The 19,312-nt window shown below is 37.9% G+C and overlaps 1 protein-coding gene and 1 non-coding gene across 2 annotated transcripts; both read right to left on the bottom strand.

The window, feature by feature from the left end:
* Window positions 1-14,843: 14,843 nt before the first annotated feature.
* On the bottom strand, window positions 14,844-15,212 carry LOC113359289. The gene has a single exon (XM_026602953.1). It carries the CDS (start codon window positions 15,210-15,212, stop codon window positions 14,844-14,846), a length of 369 nt encoding a protein of 122 aa, XP_026458738.1.
* Window positions 15,213-16,039: 827 nt separating this feature from the next.
* Window positions 16,040-16,137, bottom strand: LOC113362332. The gene has a single exon (XR_003365702.1). It is a non-coding gene; the product is annotated as a U6 spliceosomal RNA (small nuclear RNA).
* Between the last annotated feature and the right edge of the window lie 3,175 nt (window positions 16,138-19,312).

The following is a 19,312-nucleotide window of genomic DNA, read 5'->3' as shown; positions in this document are numbered from 1 at the left end:
CATTTTGTTGGGGAGTATAAGTACAACTACGCTGATGGTGAATACCATTTGCATGTATCCATGCCTGAAATTCACGTGATAAAAATTCAGTACCATTGTCTGATTGAATACGTTGTAAGACTGGTAAGATAGGTAGGAAAGAACCTGTAGAGATGGTATGAAGCTGGGTAGAATACTGAGTCATAACATGAGAAGCAAAAAATTTGAGAAATTTGCATGTTTCACTCTTAGTATGCATGAGATATACCCAAGTACATCTGGAGAAATCATCTACAATGGTGAGAAAATATTTAGCACCAGTCAGAGAAGGAGTAGAAAAGGGTCCCCATATATCACAATGAAGTAGTTCAAAACAACGATGAGAAGAAATACGATTCTTATTAAAAGGCAGACGAGTTTGTTTAGCCCTAGGGCATACATCACAGAAGCTAGAAAAATTGGACTTAATATAGTCATATGAATTACAAAGAAAACGAAAACGAGCTAAACTAGGGTGTCCAAGCCGGCAATGCCATGTATCGAAGGACGTCTTATGATTGAAAAAAACTCTAGAGGCTGGAGAGTGTGATGCAGAAGCCCGTAATTGATAAAGACCAGAGGCAAGTTCACCCTGACCAATCACTTTGGTCGTGAGCCGGTCCAACGAAGTTCACCCTGGATTTCATTTGAGTGTCCTCAGACGGAGGAGTGATAAGAGCCAACAGTCGAGAATACTGATCAGCTGAGAAGATGGGAGCAGCAGGTGAATGGGTAAGCTGGGATTCCAAATGGGCAGCAGTAGTATTGGAAGCAACTGGCTGGGACAGAGAAGAGTTAGGAAAACCGTGTAAACGATAGCATTTATCTCGAACATGGCCATGACGATTACAATAACCACAGTGAGGTCGAGGCCTTTTGTTATGGCTGGTAGCAGGACGAGAACCAGATGAGGATGCAGCGTAACGGTTGGTGTTCAAAGCAGCACACTCGATGTTAGGAAGAGGGATGTATGTGATGTGTTGTTGTTCCTCTTCTTGCTGCACCATGTTGAAGATGCGCAGAGAAGTTGGAAAAGGGTCCATCAACAGGATCTGACTTCTGAGATTAGAGAAACAGTCATGCAAGCCCTGAAGAAACTCCATGGCTCTGTCACGCTCTAGGCGTTCAAGCAGGTGTTTCCCAGCACCACAAATACACACCTCAGTAACAGCAACAAGGGAGTCATATTGATCCCACAGTGTTTTGATCATTGTGTAGTATAAGGAAACAGACATCGACTCTTGCCGTATAACAGCTATGGCAGATTTCAATCGAAACAAAATAGGTGCATTAGAGATACAAAACCTCACTTACAGATCCTTCCATATTGCATGAGAAGAAGGAGCATATAGGCAGCTTGCCCGGATATCAGGTTGGCAGAGTTGAGAAGCCAACTGCCCACCAGATCGTCGCATCTCTTCCAGCACTGATAGGCAAGAGCATCAGTGGGAGGAGGAAGAGTACCATCTACGAATCCAAGTTTCCCTTTTGCGTTGAGGGCCTTGGTGATTCCACGGACCCAGGATCCATAATTGTCACCCTGTAACAATGGAGAAAACAAAACAGTGGCAGGGTTATCACTGGGATGGATAACATATGGATCTGAAATTCTGGAGTTTCCTGAGGCTGGAATGATTGGAGTTGCAGACGAAGTTTGATGTTGAGAAGTTTGATCTTGAGGACTGTCTGGTGGTGTTTGAGGAGTAGATTCAACCATGATGAAAGGATACAGAGAAAGATGTAGCGGAAGATGAGATAGGTCCTAGGATGGATCAAGATGATACCATCAAAGATTCTAAGGAATTGATTTTATTAATCTCACACACACTCTACAGATTGTTCTACATTAAGTATTTATACAAGTTACAAGGAATGAAAGACCTAACAGATAGAACGAGTTTACAGGGCTTGTTACAATAACTAAAGATGCATAGGACTCGGATTTACAACAGGTTCAATAACCATATTCCTGAAGACTTGGACTATACATGGACTGACGGTGCAGACTATATACACATCTAATACGTTGCACCATTGTTTTACGAAAATGTGTGGTCTAAAGACTAAAGCCCAGTTCTGCAAATGGGAAGCAGAAAAGCTTCAACTGTAAATCAAAGAGAAGGAAGAAAAAGCTTTGAAGGAAAGAAGATTACTAAAAGAAGTCTCCAAACTGAAAGAGAATTTGAGAAAGATCTTATCAGAATTTGAAGAAAAGGATAAATGGGTACTTGCAGCAGAATCTGATGTTGCCGCCCTTCAGAAGCAAACTACCGACCTGCTGCTCGATTATGACTGCTTTCTAGAGGACAATCAAAATCTTCAAAGCCAGAATCTTGTTACAGGTAGAAGTCAAACAATGTTGATTGTTCGCATCTATGTGGGAGTTAATTTTCTGCTGTTGTTAAGCAAGCACATCTAGTTGATATCATCCAAAACTGATCATAGGTTTCAAAATCCAGCAGCTTGTAAGAGCATGCTCATTGTGTTATGCACTTTGAGTTAGATGTTGAAGCAGAATCGCCCAATCCAGTCAATCATTTCCATTTCTTCCAAATATGTGTATGAAAGAGAGAAATCATAAGAATCCCGTTCCTAATTTGTGAATCATTTTAGGATTCCAAAATTTCATTTATCCATATGCTCGCGACTAGTAAAAACAGACAGATAAGAGTTTCATGATCATGTAGTACGTATATAAAAAATGCAGGGCCAGGGCACTGCCTCGGGCGAATTTTTGTTGTTGCATAGATTATGCCATGAAGTGTTCGACGAATTTCCGATTAGATTACTACAGTTTTTTGTTCTTGTTTGCTTGGATTTTATACCGGCGAGTTAACAGAGGCTATAAAAAGGAAGGTATTTGCTAGTGTTGTTTATTATCATTGGTACAACCATCTGAAGTTACTAATTCCTCGTTAGCCGTCCTTGCCTTGTATGTTGCCGGCAAGTACCTTTTTTTATGACTTTGCCATGTTTGAGGAATAGATAGAAACATTCTACATCATTTTGCCCAGTTACTTTCTCCAAGCTAATAATCGACTACCTGGTCCTGAATGCAGGTGCAGCAGTTATGATCCCACCAATGACAGTCCGCAGGCACATGTTTAAGGGTTGTGGTAACGATACAAATTGGTGATTATGAAGAGTAGAACAACAACATGGAGACAATTGTAAGCATAGTAATCGATGAATGTGAAAGTTCGCCTACAGGAATTAATAATCGAAAATATATTAACGACCAATGTTATATTTGCCAATGTTTGCCAAGAACACACATAACAGGTGGGATGAATTCCTCACATAACTATTGTGGTTGGATACTAACCCAATTCAGTTGTTTAAATTAACATCATTCTTCTTCTTTTTTTCCTGGATCTGATTCGTCTGCGTCTGACTCGCTCGGATCTGACTGAAACCTGACTAATTTGTATCTGTTTTTGAGTCAGATCTGACTCGAAAATATGTGAGTCAAATCCAGCTATATCGGCTTAGGGTTTTTACTGCTGAAATAAAAAGAAGCAGTCTTTTCAATATCATTCTCTTTCTCTTTCGATTTGTTTTCTCTATGTTTACTAGGATTAAAACTAAACCCATTTTGATCATCCATTTTACCCCTTGGTTTTGATTTTTGTGTTACTTACCCTCAGTCTGATTATTACTGTTCACAGAAGAATCAGTTAAAATTTATGGAGAAGGAGAAGAAGAATAAGAAGAGAAAGAAGATGGATTATGGTGTTCGATGAAATGTCGGTTAGAAGTTCTTGATCTTGCAAGTATAGAAAAAAATGCACTAGTTTGGTCTGTTTAATAAGCAGGTTGTAAATTTTGATACCATTTAGTACTTATACATGAGTGTTAAATTTGTTATAAATGCAAGTTGAAGACATGAATGGATTGAGAAATCTGTTGAAAGGCATACCCAGACCAAACCAAGTTTATGAAATGTGCGATGTGGGACTAATATACATTGTTCAACGCCATTCAAATCATCCAAGTTTATTCTCATTCACGGATGCAATTCCTTCCAAAAACAGCATACCCAGATTAAACCAAGTTTCAGTCCCTAGCCGGTGCCGGCTGCAGACAAGATTCCAGATCAAACAGGATTCACACCGGGACCGAGATACAAAACGAGAAATCAAATTAAGACTGAGAAGAAGAGATAGAAGAAGATAGCGAAACCATGATATCGATGGTTGTTTCTGGAATTGAAAGTCAGGGTTTTGAAGGGAGTTGTTGCTAATGTTGAATCAACAAATGGAAAATCGATGAAATTGAAGACAGCGGATGGATTTGTTAGAGTCTGTTGAAGAATGGGTTCTGAATCGATGAAGACTATTACATAGACCATTCAAACCATTTACTACTTTTTGACATTCACACTAGATAGTTGAGAAAATGATAAGCAACAGAGCGGCCACCATTTGGGCATATAGAACATTCCTTGCCCATATTGTTGTTGTGCAGTCACACAAAGGAATTAAAAGGGTTGCATCCACAGTCATTTTGAAAGAGTTAGTTGCACTCTACTTACAAGCCGACACTGAGTATTTTGAATCGAACAGGTAGTTGCCTGAATAGGAAAGGAGAGTCCGATCATGTAAATAGTTGTAGTGTCTTTTCAAACAATCTTTCAAATTGAAACATTCTGATGGTTCAAAGATTGCTCTTAAAAGAATTGACACATACTTATCCATGCATATAAATACCTTACAATACTTGCTCGTAACCTACTCATTTTATTTCGTACTAGTTTCCCGCTCTGTTAACAGTAACTACTCCCCGCATAATTTGTGCTCATGCTCGATACTTTAAAATCAAGAAAGAACGAAAATGGATTCCGAAAATACTGTTAAGAGAGAAAGGAGAGCATAAACGCGGAGGCATAAAAGACTACATTGATAATAATTCAGTGTATTTCTCATTAATTCTCTAGTTATTTATACAATCACAAGACTTGGCTCTCAAGGCACAAGACTTGGTTCTCAAGATATTCAATTCCTAATATAACTCACACAATTCTCCTAAATATAGACTCTCATATATTATTTCCTAATACACTGCATAACATCTTATGCATACTGCATAACATCTTATGCATACTACGTATCTCCTAATACCCTCCCTCAAGATGGAGCATGTAGATCACGAATGCCCATCTTGGACAAAAGAAATTTAACTTCGGTTTTCTTCTTTCTTCTTCTTTTTTCAACACTTTTGCGAAAAAAAAAAATCTTCAGATCGTAGTTTAAGGACGTTTCGGTCCCCTTCGTAGTTTAAGGACATTTCGGTCCCATCTTCTTAGTTTAGGGACATTTCGGTCCTCTTCGTAGTTTAAAGACATTTTGGTCCCATCTCCGTAGTTTTAGGACATCTCGGTCCCCTTCGGAAGTTTAAGGACATTACCGTCCCATCTTTGTAGTTTTAGAACATTTCGGTTCCCTTTGTAGTTTAAGGACGTTTCGGTCCCATTTTCTGAAGAATACTTCTTGTACTCTTGTTTTCTTGGTTTCTTCGATAGAATACTTTTTGTACTCTCTCGACGACTCATAGGATTTCAACCTATTATTGTTGTTCTTTTTCTCATCACCTCTTGGTGATTGTTTTCTTCTTCTTTTTTTTTTTTTTTTTCTTCACAACATGGATGTTGTTTCTTCTTCTCTTGTTCCAGTCACGCTGTTTTTGCGAAACCTTCACACTTCTTTGTTCTTCAAGATTCTCTCACAATCTTGTCGTCTTTACAAAGTCTGCCACACTTTGTAGGATCTCTAAGTTTCTGCCACAAACTCTTCAACCACACTTCACTTCTTCCAACATGTTGAACAGCTTTTTGCAACGCCTCTAACAGAAACTATCACACTTCTTTACTGTTATATCACCATTGTCACACTTACTCACAATCTGTAACACTTCTCATGTAACACTTCTGTAACAGTTCGACAGCAACAGTTCTTCTGCAACTGTAACACTAATCTTTGTAACATCCAAACTTTTCAATAACACTTTCCCTTTTCCACCAACTCTGCCAAACTCAAACTCAGCTTTCCTGAAATACTCGAACAGATTTTTGCTTACTTTTGATCTCGCCAGATTCTAGCCACCAACCTACATCTTGGGTTGCTTGCCATCATACCATGGAACACCATCCACGAACAACCATACGATCAAACCACATGAACATGACTTGACAGGTAACAAGTCATGGAGCAGCGACATACCTTGTTTATAATTCTGCGCGACATAAACATCATCACTGCAAAGCTCTGTATCCTCTCTTCCATTGATCTTTCTCGATCTCAACTGTATCCATGACTCCCTATTCTGATCCAGTCGGCATCAACTCATCTTCATGGTACTAACATCTTTTCTTCCTTTTTCATCTCGATCTCAAGGTTCTTGTAGCAGCCTTCGTTTCTCGACAACCAGCAGAACCCACCAATTCTTCTTTGTTTGCTCCGTACTCTAACCAAACTGGAACTCAGATTCATCGATCAACCACCAATCTGAGAAGAAAAACAACTGGCCGCAGATCCTATTACGACATCCATCCTCACCGATCACTGCTTTTGACAGATCTAACAGCGACCAAAACTTGTTCTCCAATCCAACAAGTTACGAACAGTAACCTTGCTTTCATGACAGCATCTTCCTTCCTTTGAAAAACAGCAACATGGCTTGACAGGCAACGAGTTTTCATCTTCACTTTTATAACATCAACACGGCTGATCTCACGCCTTCTTCTCAGCAGGAACCAAACTTTTTTTTTTTTTTAACCTAAACCCTAAACGGAAAAACTCTTTTAACTTCTTTAAACTTTTCTTCATCTCCTCTCTCTTCCTCTCACCTCGTTCTGATACCATGTTAAGAGAGAGGAGAGCATAAACGCGGAAGCATAAAAGACTACATTGATAATAATTCGGTGTATTTCTCATTAATTCTCTAACTATTTATACAATCACAAGATTTGTCTCTCAAGGCACAAGACTTGGTTCTCAAGATATTCAATTCCTAATATAACTCACATAATTCTCCTAAATATAGACTCTCATATATTATTTCCTAATACACTGCATAACATCTTACGCATACTGCATAACATCTTATGCATACTATGTATCTCCTAATAAATACGATTGCAGAAACCATGCGCTCGCTCGATTGAAAATATGTGGCGACTCTTCTATCAAGACCAGAACTCAAGAAATTCTCCAACAGTAAGTTTTAATGAATCCCTTAATATTTCTGGTTTCAACATATTTTATTTTTCTTGCATGGGAAATCAAAATTCAGAACCTTATTTCGATTCTAAGTTTTCTTGTAGAATCAAGACCGTGTCGCCAGACATATTCAGATTCCTCGAGTTGCTCTGAAAGTAGAAGCCGGTCAAGGTCTATTTCACCGGCCAGGTCTGCAACTTCCTCAACTGGTTCGGATTCTCCTAGTAGATATCAAAGAACATCGTCGTGGGGGTCAACATATTCTGCTTCGTCACCTGGTTCCGTTGCTCCAAATACAAGCTACAGCGAGAGGGAACCTCATCCACGAGGCAGAATGCCGGATCACCGTCGCCGTAGTAGGTCCATATCAAGGAGTCGGTCGCCGGAGTGTAGTTCCGTGTCGCGTAGTAGATCACCAGATGAGGTCTACTCACATAGGAAGAGGCGTGATTCCAAGCTTTATCCATCAAATCATTCCACTGATGACAATGTGGGATGGTTTAGACGAATCAAGAACAAGCTTGGGTTCCATCACCTGTTAGTGTCTTGCAACAATAGAAGAAACGTCAGATGTATCAAACAATAAATATAAAGAACCGTATCAAACAACTCTACCACGAACAAATTGATGAGGGCAGAATCACAGGTTCAACAAGTTGTCCTTAACACATTAGTTCGCGGGTATACTCTGAAGTAATGCTAAATCCCAACGTGCGAAGATGTGTCCAGGATAAGACTGCCCGATATAAATTGAGTTAACACAACGCAAGTTACCCACTCTTGAACTCAGCAACAGGGATGGGAGTAAAACGCCGCACAAAAAATAAGAAGAAGAAGAAAAGTAGACCTAGAGATAGTCGCTGCTTGTGTGTTTTGAAAACAGAATTTCGAGTCATATTTATAGGATGAGATACTTGAAAATCAAGTTAGGTTTTGGTTTTCTTCAAAAACAAGTAAAACTCTGGAATTAATTTCCTAAAGAAAAATTCGCCAAAAATAAATACGAGTAGAAGAGGAACTTTGTGCATAGTGTACGCGCATGGGTTGAAACATATATTTTTCACAACGCAAGTTACCCACTCTTGAACTCAGCAACAGGGATGGGAGTAAAACGCCGCACAAAAAATAAGAAGAAGAAGAAAAGTAGACCTAGAGATAGTCGCTGCTTGTGTGTTTTGAAAACAGAATTTCGAGTCATATTTATAGGATGAGATACTTGAAAATCAAGTTAGGTTTTGGTTTTCTTCAAAAACAAGTAAAACTCTGGAATTAATTTCCTAAAGAAAAATTCGCCAAAAATAAACACGAGTAGAAGAGGAACTTTGTGCATAGTGTACGCGCATGGGTTGAAACATATATTTTTCAAAACGCAAGTTACCCACTCTTGAACTCAGCAACAGGGATGGGAGTAAAACGCCGCACAAAAAATAAGAAGAAGAAGAAAAGTAGACCTAGAGATAGTCGCTGCTTGTGTGTTTTGAAAACAGAATTTCGAGTCATATTTATAGGATGAGATACTTGAAAATCAAGTTAGGTTTTGGTTTTCTTCAAAAACAAGTAAAACTCTGGAATTAATTTCCTAAAGAAAAATTCGCCAAAAATAAATAAGAGTAGAAGAGGAACTTTGTGCATAGTGTACGCGCATGGGTTGAAACATATATTTTTCACAACGCAAGTTACCCACTCTTGAACTCAGCAACAGGGATGGGAGTAAAACGCCGCACAAAAAATAAGAAGAAGAAGAAAAGTAGACCTAGAGATAGTCGCTGCTTGTGTGTTTTGAAAACAGAATTTCGAGTCATATTTATAGGATGAGATACTTGAAAATCAAGTTAGGTTTTGGTTTCTTCAAAAACAAGTAAAACTCTGGAATTAATTTCCTAAAGAAAAATTCGCCAAAAATAAACACGAGTAGAAGAGGAACTTTGTGCATAGTGTACGCGCATGGGTTGAAACATATATTTTTCAAAACGCAAGTTACCCACTCTTGAACTCAGCAACAGGGATGGGAGTAAAACGCCGCACAAAAAATAAGAAGAAGAAGAAAAGTAGACCTAGAGATAGTCGCTGCTTGTGTGTTTTGAAAACAGAATTTCGAGTCATATTTATAGGATGAGATACTTGAAAATCAAGTTAGGTTTTGGTTTTCTTCAAAAACAAGTAAAACTCTGGAATTAATTTCCTAAAGAAAAATTCGCCAAAAATAAATACGAGTAGAAGAGGAACTTTGTGCATAGTGTACGCGCATGGGTTGAAACATATATTTTTCACAACGCAAGTTACCCACTCTTGAACTCAGCAACAGGGATGGGAGTAAAACGCCGCACAAAAAATAAGAAGAAGAAGAAAAGTAGACCTAGAGATAGTCGCTGCTTGTGTGTTTTGAAAACAGAATTTCGAGTCATATTTATAGGATGAGATACTTGAAAATCAAGTTAGGTTTTGGTTTTCTTCAAAACAAGTAAAACTCTGGAATTAATTTCCTAAAGAAAAATTCGCCAAAAATAAATACGAGTAGAAGAGGAACTTTGTGCATAGTGTACGCGCATGGGTTGAAACATATATTTTCACAATGCAAGTTACCCACTCTTGAACTCAGCAACAGGGATGGGAGTAAAACGCCGCACAAAAAATAAGAAGAAGAGAAAAGTAGACCTAGAGATAGTCGCTGCTTGTGTGTTTTGAAAACAGAATTTCGAGTCATATTTATAGGATGAGATACTTGAAAATCAAGTTAGGTTTTGGTTTTCTTCAAAAACAAGTAAAACTCTGGAATTAATTTCCTAAAGAAAAATTCGCCAAAAATAAACACGAGTAGAAGAGGAACTTTGTGCATAGTGTACGCGCATGGGTTGAAACATATATTTTTCAAAACGCAAGTTACCCACTCTTGAACTCAGCAACAGGGATGGGAGTAAAACGCCGCACAAAAAATAAGAAGAAGAAGAAAAGTAGACCTAGAGATAGTCGCTGCTTGTGTGTTTTGAAAACAGAATTTCGAGTCATATTTATAGGATGAGATACTTGAAAATCAAGTTAGGTTTTGGTTTTCTTCAAAAACAAGTAAAACTCTGGAATTAATTTCCTAAAGAAAAATTCGCCAAAAATAAATACGAGTAGAAGAGGAACTTTGTGCATAGTGTACGCGCATGGGTTGAAACATATATTTTTCACAACGCAAGTTACCCACTCTTGAACTCAGCAACAGGGATGGGAGTAAAACGCCGCACAAAAAATAAGAAGAAGAAGAAAAGTAGACCTAGAGATAGTCGCTGCTTGTGTGTTTTGAAAACAGAATTTCGAGTCATATTTATAGGATGAGATACTTGAAAATCAAGTTAGGTTTTGGTTTTCTTCAAAAACAAGTAAAACTCTGGAATTAATTTCCTAAAGAAAAATTCGCCAAAAATAAATAAGAGTAGAAGAGGAACTTTGTGCATAGTGTACGCGCATGGGTTGAAACATATATTTTTCACAACGCAAGTTACCCACTCTTGAACTCAGCAACAGGGATGGGAGTAAAACGCCGCACAAAAAATAAGAAGAAGAAGAAAAGTAGACCTAGAGATAGTCGCTGCTTGTGTGTTTTGAAAACAGAATTTCGAGTCATATTTATAGGATGAGATACTTGAAAAATCAAGTTAGGTTTTGGTTTTCTTCAAAAACAAGTAAAACTCTGGAATTAATTTCCTAAAGAAAAATTCACCAAAAATAAATACGAGTAGAAGAGGAACTTTGTGCATAGTGTACGCGCATGGGTTGAAACATATATTTTTCACAACGCAAGTTACCCACTCTTGAACTCAGCAACAGGGATGGGAGTAAAACGCCGCACAAAAAATAAGAAGAAGAAGAAAAGTAGACCTAGAGATAGTCGCTGCTTGTGTGTTTTGAAAACAGAATTTCGAGTCATATTTATAGGATGAGATACTTGAAAAATCAAGTTAGGTTTTGGTTTTCTTCAAAAACAAGTAAAACTCTGGAATTAATTTCCTAAAGAAAAATTCACCAAAAATAAATACGAGTAGAAGAGGAACTTTGTGCATAGTGTACGCGCATGGGTTGAAACATATATTTTTCACCCCACCCGCTCCACCCACATTGTTTTATAATATATACATGAGCACATGGTTATATAGTGGAGCACCTCTTTAGTTTTCCACAATGTGGGACTAAAGGTTCTATTTCATTCACTCAAAAATGAGTGAGTATCCTTAGACTCTTAGGTCATGAAATCAAACCACACCAAGACCAAAAATCCATTTATTAAATAACTCATTTTCTCCAACATCACCTTCATCCCGGCCGTCATAATACTGGTGTCTATGCTCATCATCGCTCCATTGTAAATCCTGTAAGTAATGGTAAAGTTGATCGCAAAAGCAATGACCATGCGGTGAGAAAGAACAACAGAAGAACACAGGATAAGAAGGAGCCCAAACAACATGGACATGTAAGAAAGTTGTTTGGAGGTGTAGTTGGTCACTTTCTGGGCTCGAATAAATCTAAGCCGTCAACAGCTGATAAAAGACGGTTAGAGAAAATTCATAGACGAGCGTCGTCTAATCCTGGAAAATCACACGCCAAACTTGGGATCTAAGACTAAGTATCCCAAGTCCAAGGGGTATAAACATAACAGTAAGATGAAGAAACTTCTTCTCTAAGTACACAGGAAACAGTGCAACTACTGCACCTGTATTAAACCTGGCTTCTGTATTTGAATATTCAATTTTAGTGTTTGTATTAGACAATTTTTTATTTTTTATTTTGTACATACATCATTTGTGTTGTTAATATTTGGTACACTATGAGATGAATTACTTCGTGTATATCTGATCCATTTTCTTTTTTGGTACTAATCAACTCACTGAAGAACCATGTAAGTGCTGGTTAGGATTCATAAATACTTAATGTCTATCTATCAATTGCTTGATGAGAAGTTCATCTTTATGCAGAAGGGCCATGACTTTGTTTTGTTGTTTGTGACTTCTTACAGGTATCAATTTTAGCCTCAGTATCTTTTTGCCTTTAAAGCTCAAGTGATTTTCTTGTTCTTCTTTTTACTATGAAAATCCTATTTATGTGATTTTTTTGATACTTTGTTGTTCGAGTTTCTTCTTCGGTATGGGTTAATTAGTTCACTTGTATTGAGTCTGATGTTAATTTTTTTTGGGTTGTATGTGCCATGAAAGTGTCAGGCAACTGACAGCTGTGGGCCTGAACTAGAGCCCAAATCTCACAAGTCAGCAATTTCCAGTTCGTCAAAGGTTGCTCGGTATACTTCATTTGAGAATTAGGGTTAAGGTTTTTCTTGATCTCTCTCCGCTTTTTCCCATTTCGATTCAATCTGGCTTGACTGAAACTCAAATGACGAGGAAATGGGCATCCGTCTGTGTTGGTGACAAGAAGAGGAGGAAGAAGAAGAAGAAGAGAATTGTCGATGATGATTCAGGTAAAGCTCTTCCACATGAATTAGTCATCGACAATATTTTGACGAGATTACCAGCTCGGCCACTCGCCCGATTCAGCAGCGTTTGCACAAAACTTATCTCATCAGAACACTCGTTTATCTCGTCAAAACTGTGCTCATTCTAAAACAAATAGTTGCATCTTCAGTATCCTTAATGTATCCCAGCTGAACGAGGAAAATTGTTACATATTCAATTTACGACGGAAGCGAAATCATAAAACTGATTATGAATTACTAGCATCAGCAGATTTCGAAATCCCAAATGAACTAGTAGGGTATTGCGATGGTTTGATTTGTGTTAGAGCAATGAGCAAGGACAACGAAGAAAGAGCTAGGATAACTGTGATTAACCCGGCACGGAATGAAACACTGTCCCTCTTTTATTCGAACCCTATTGCGAATGGTGGTGGAGGTAACAGCATTGGAAAATATTTATGTCATGGTTTTGGTTTTGATTCATCGTCACTGCAATACAAGGTTGTAGTAGTCTATACAACAACAACAGTAGAAGCAGAGGAGGAGTTTGTTCGCATGGTTTATACATCCGGAGAAACTAAGTGGAGAAAGACAGTTACTAAGACTTCTGAGATCTCACCACCAGCTTCTTCTTCATTTCCGACGACTAGACGAAGAATTGTGACAAGAGCTTGGAGAGAGTATTCTAGATCAGCCACTCTTTGCGGTGGTGATCTTTATTGGAGGATAAATAATTACGTACAAGATGGAGGAGAGGATATAACAATCAATGATAATAACAAGGAGAAAATGTTGCTCTCATTTGATATCCACAACGAGAAGTTTCAGTTCGTTCGACTCCCAACTGAATGTAATAAGATGGCAGTGAGCAAGAGAATTTTAACAAATTTCGCAGCTTATGTTGATCACCATCTTCTGGAGTTTAAAGGATATCCTTGTGTTGCAATTTCTGAGAAGAGAATGTCAGTCATACCAGGTCATCATGTTCGTCATCTCAACCGCGCTTATTGTCGTTGTCATTTTGATGTTCAAATGTACATACTCAAGGACAAGGTCGAGCAAGTATGGATCGAGGAGGAGTTTCTCGAAGTAACTTTTAGGGACACGAAGTATAGTGATCTACCAGATCCTTTTAGATGTAGTTGCCTTGAAAAGACTAATAGATTTATTACCCCTCCTTCACGTATATTGAGTTTCTCTGATCAGTTGGTGTTATATTGGTTCGACGGTGAATGCCTCGCATACTACCAATTCCATACGAATAATGTTGATTTCATGGTGGTAGAGGCTCCCTCTCCTCGGGTGAAGAAGAGAATTCGGGATATTTTTAAGCATAAGATGGAAGGAATCTGTCCATGCCCATACATGGATTATCATCTACACGCTAAAGTGGAAAACATCCTTTCTCTGAAAACCTTCATCCTCGAGGAGAAGGAACTTCGTTTAAGTTTGAATGTTTTTATGATTTTCAGCGGTTTTTAACTTGTAATGTAGATGACGCAGTTCCAGGATGGCTGTTTATAGGAAGAAATTCGATAAACTATGAAGTTTTCTACTAAACTAGTTTGGTACGTCCTACTATCGACTTCTCTTCAGTAGGCTGGTCAGTTTACTACTATTTAGATTATTAAGCTTTATGTCCTTCCAAGTATATGTTTTCTTTGCTTTTTTCTTCCTTCAAGATTTTGTGCATGCTTAGAGATCTAATAATTAATGTGGCATCATGCCTAGAGTGATTTTCCAATTATGAATTCATTTTCCTTATTTTTTTAATTCCTCAAATATACAATTTAAGTTGGTGGTGCATATATAATTAGAACTGATCAGGCTGTTAGAAATCCATGGTCCTAACTAATCTCGAAAACCGGCTTGCAAGGTTAGGGTGGCTCATGGCTTATTAAGCATGGATCCTAAATTGTCCTAGGCGATTTGGTATTATTTAACACCCCCTTCAAAGACTAGGGCTATACTGAACTGATGGGTATGACAGCCGCTGACTGGGCTACACTGATGGATGATACGGAAACCACGGACACACGGATGAACATGGATAGGTTGAGAGGGGTCTGGCTCTGATACCATGTTAGAAATCCATGGGCCTAACTAACCTCGAAAACCGGCTTGCAAGGTTAGAATTGCGCATGGCTTATTAAACATGGATCCTAAGTTTCCCTAAACGATGTGGTACTATTTAACACAGGCCACAAGAAAGTCCCCATAGAAAATTCCCTTTTCTTATCAAGGGTACCTTTAAAACTGTCGAGACCATATTCTCTGAGAAGCATATCAACCTTCCATTCCTCCATCTTCTCATAATCTGACTTCTTGTAGCGAGGATAGTGAAGTGGCATTTGAAAACCTGATGATGCACCTGTGACCTTGTTGAATTTCTTCTCTTCATCATCATGCATTGGATAGAAACTTATCTCCTGAGCCTTATCATCCTTCGACGACGACGATGAGTTATTGTACCCAAAATTCATTGTGCCTATTGAGTTAACAAGCCATTTCAGTAGCATGAAAGTCTCCATGATCATGGACGAAATCTTGATCTCACTCTTTGAAGATAGTTTTCAAAGCTAAAAGAACTAGAGGAAAGAAAGCTTGAATAGAGAAACCCCAGTTTGAGATGCAACAGAGACTATTAGATCCGCTATATAGAGAGAGAGAAAGATGAATGGGTAAAGTTAGAAGCTAGCACGCTGTATACAGAGAAACTGAGTGTTACGTACCCACACTTTTACTTGAAGGAGAAAACTGTGGTCTTCTTTGAGCCTTTTCCCAAGAAACAAAAATGCTTTTAGGGTTCAATGGTTCCTTTATCACAAAAATAGAAAAAAGTTCAATGTGTCAAAATTTGAGCGAGATAATCTCTTAACCAATAAAAAGACCACAGGTTTGGCGTTTCACAAAATTGGTTAAAAAGACTAAAATCAACACTTCCTGGATGAAAAGGACATTTAGATTTTGATACTGTTTAAATGGACAAAAATATAAAAATAACCAGGATGTAAACAGTTTCATCCTACCCATTTTTAAATACTTTTTTTTATTTTTAATTTACATCAGGATGCATCCGATTTCAACCTTACTATTTTTTAAGTTTAAGTCAGGATGAATTCAGTTTCATCCTTGCTATTTTTTTGGTTTCCATTTTACCCATAATGATTTTTACTCGTCCATTTGAATCATGTTTTAAAAATATTTGGACAAATGACCCATTTTCCGTTGGCGTTTCAATTACTATGGGTATCAATCAATATTACAGAACATGGTCTTTTTTTCCCACACTGCATGGGGTACACTTTTTCTTATTCTCCCTCCCGTTTGTGGTTCAGGTGTTTTCGGGGGCATCCACTATATTACCTTCTTTTTCCAGAGAAAAAATGTCATTTCTACGCAAAGGCCATGCTAATCTTGTGTCGTTCCAATTTTATCAGATGTCCCCGAAGGGACGAGTATAAGGTGCACCTCACAGTATGTCAACACGCCTTTGCTTAATGAACTGACAGATGGGGGACTAAAATAGAGTCCGGTCTCACAAGTCTCCGTTTATGGCACGTCCAAGGTTCGACTATCCGTAATCCCCATATCAAACAAAGTAACGCAAAAGCTATATTGCCATGTATTTATATTTATTTTATAAGATTATGCGAAATACTGCCCTATATATAGAAATTGACCCGCAACGGCACGGTTTCGAAAATAAGCAAGAAAATCTATATCAATTTTGATTGGTGTCATTCATTTTTTATTCTATAAAGTTATAATTATTTCCATACTTTTTATTATTATTTTTTATTTTTATAATAATCGAGTTTATTTTAACAACAAAAATTCAAACACAGCTTCCATAATATGTTGTTGTTTATGCCATATCGACACTGAATAAACATTGCATACTACTGCATTGACCAACTGCAGTACCACCACCAGAACTACCCATTACCACCACCTTTTCCACCGGCATCATTACCCCCACGGATTCCATGCACCACCACTCACAAATACCACATTGACCATCCCTAATATTTATTGATGTAATTATTAACAAAGTTGTTTAGTGGTGATGAACATGAGCATAGAGATTCTAATGTAGTTGTGAGAATAATTCTCTGTATCTTCATTGATAGGCAAAAGCCTGATTTATACATGTTTACACAACTAGATAAGGCAAATAAAAGATACACCTAACAATATCTAGGATATATACAGAAAGAATATATATGCAGTTACAACCAAATAACAAACAAAATAATGTCAAGATATATCATATCTTAACCATATCTTAACACCCCCCCCCCCCCCCCCTCAGACGCAAGGTGGTGGAGTACACATCTTGAGTCTGGAAATTAAGAATCGAAGACGAACTGCAGAGTGAGTCTTGGTGAAAAGATCAGCCATTTGAAATTCTGATTTAACATGTGGAAGAGTGATTGTACCTTTCTTGAAATGATGACGAGTAAAATGACAATATATCTCTATATGTTTTGTACGCTCATGAAAGACATCATTGTGTGTAATTTGAATAGCAGCCTTGTTATCACAATACAGTGGTGTAGGAGCAGAAATTAGAACTCCCATATCACGAAGTAGCCACCGTAACCAAATGAGTTCAGATGTGGTGTGAGAAAGTGCTCTATACTCTGCTTCAGCACTTGAACGAGAAACCACACTTTGTTTCTTACTTCTCCATGAAATCAACGAGTCTCCCAAGAACACACAATAGCCTGTAATAGATTTTCTATCTGTAATATCCCCAACCCAATCGGAATCTGAGTAAGCTTGAAGAGTGAGATCAGACTTTGATGAGAAACACAGACCTTGATGAAGAAACCCCTTGATATATCTTAGAATTCTGAGAACATCTGCATAATGAGTAGATCTTGGAGCAGACATAAACTGACTGACTATGTGAACTGCATGACTTATGTATGGTCTCTTAATGGTCAAGTGATTAAAGATTTTTTCGTGGTTGTAATAATGAGGTTCAAACTCTCGGACTTGTGAAGGTGGAGGATTTTTAGATTTATAAAAATTATATACAAAAATATTGACAAATTGGTAGAGAGGTATTGGGACTAATGATTCGGCCAATCTTCATAACATAGGGCTCAATGATTTATTCTCAACAATAATCGTTCAAAACATATATGGACTCTTATTTTGCCAAAGTAGATTCTCAAAACATTGATTGTAAATGTTAAGCATGGAACATCAAATCACCTAAGCTAAGCATGACCCATCTAATCAAATAACACCCAATTTAATCAAATCATATTTCAATTAATTTTTAATGCAAAAGTCTTAAAAAGAATTAATAAAATTACCCATGTATGAAGCTCGGCCTCCTCCGTCGTCCCAGTGTTGGGGTTTAACTCATCATAGTAAAAATGCTCTCAAAATAATTTATTATGGCTCAAAAATGGTTTACAAATGATGAGAAGAAGAGAAAATGGTGTAAAACTGTAATCTGCGACGCACAAAAAGCGTCACAGAATGAACGATAAAAGACAAGTGATGCTGCTGTTTAGACTTCGCTGCGACCCGCGGCTGTGCGTCTTAGACACTGTTCATAAACGACTGTCCTTGCGAGTCCGTTCTTCGTGTTCTTGGTGTTCTTCATCAGCAGCAGCAGCAGCAACAGAGTTTCATCAACTCTTGATTTCTGCTTCTCTGGACCTCCTCTTGACCCCAAACTCTCGACAACCCTTCTAGGACTCATGTATCTCCTATTTATACATTCCAGGCGCATCAAATCTCTCCATTAATTCCTCAAAATTTTCACAGTAAAGAAAAATTATTCTTGGGAATAATTTCTTATTTTCTTTCTCTGCATGCGTTAATTGTCTTGATAATTTCCAAAATCTGTTGATATGCAACCTAGGAGAATATCTGCACTTAACTTCCACAACCCATGCAGCATCTTTACGTAATTTTCTTTCCAAGTTTAACCGATATCTCTTCTTTCCTGCTTTAATCGAGAATCGATTATCTGGTAAAATTTGATCGATCCCAACCACCACAATATCTTCTTATATCCATATCACATATACCCATTAAGTTTCAGCGATTTAATCTCCTTATAACACCTTCAAAATCGATTGGAATATCTATCAGTGTATAAAGAAAATTTCCCGCCAAAATTTATTTTTGAATTTGAGAAGAAGGGTGCCCCTTAACCAGAGCTGGGGTGCGAATATCAATTGGGGTGGAAATAGTAATTTTTCTGGGTTCCCTAAGCACATTTCTGGGGCGTTTCCGGTGCATTTCTGGGGTGCCTTTAGTAATTTTCTCCGGGGTGTAAAACACCACTTTTTGAGCCCATTTCGCCGCAAGGGCTTATTTCTCTAAAAACATCTACAAAAACACAAAATAACACAATAAGTACTTAATCGAGTCTAACAATACCGAATATTGAGAACAAAATAGACACATAAATGCGTCTATCAAATACCCCCAAACTTATTATTTGCTAGTCCTCGAGCAAAACTAAAAAATAAAACCGAGTTAATCTCGGGTGGGTTTAACAGAGGTGTACCCACAAAAACCATGACTTCTAATTGGTCACAAGTATCCAAAGAGCTATGAGGACATACATATTCTCAACCTATCTCCAAGTAACTAGAAT

The sequence above is a fragment of the Papaver somniferum genome, chromosome 3 (assembly GCF_003573695.1).
Source record: "Papaver somniferum cultivar HN1 chromosome 3, ASM357369v1, whole genome shotgun sequence".
Lineage (NCBI taxonomy): Eukaryota > Viridiplantae > Streptophyta > Magnoliopsida > Ranunculales > Papaveraceae > Papaver > Papaver somniferum.
This window is presented reverse-complemented; position numbering and strand designations above follow the sequence as displayed.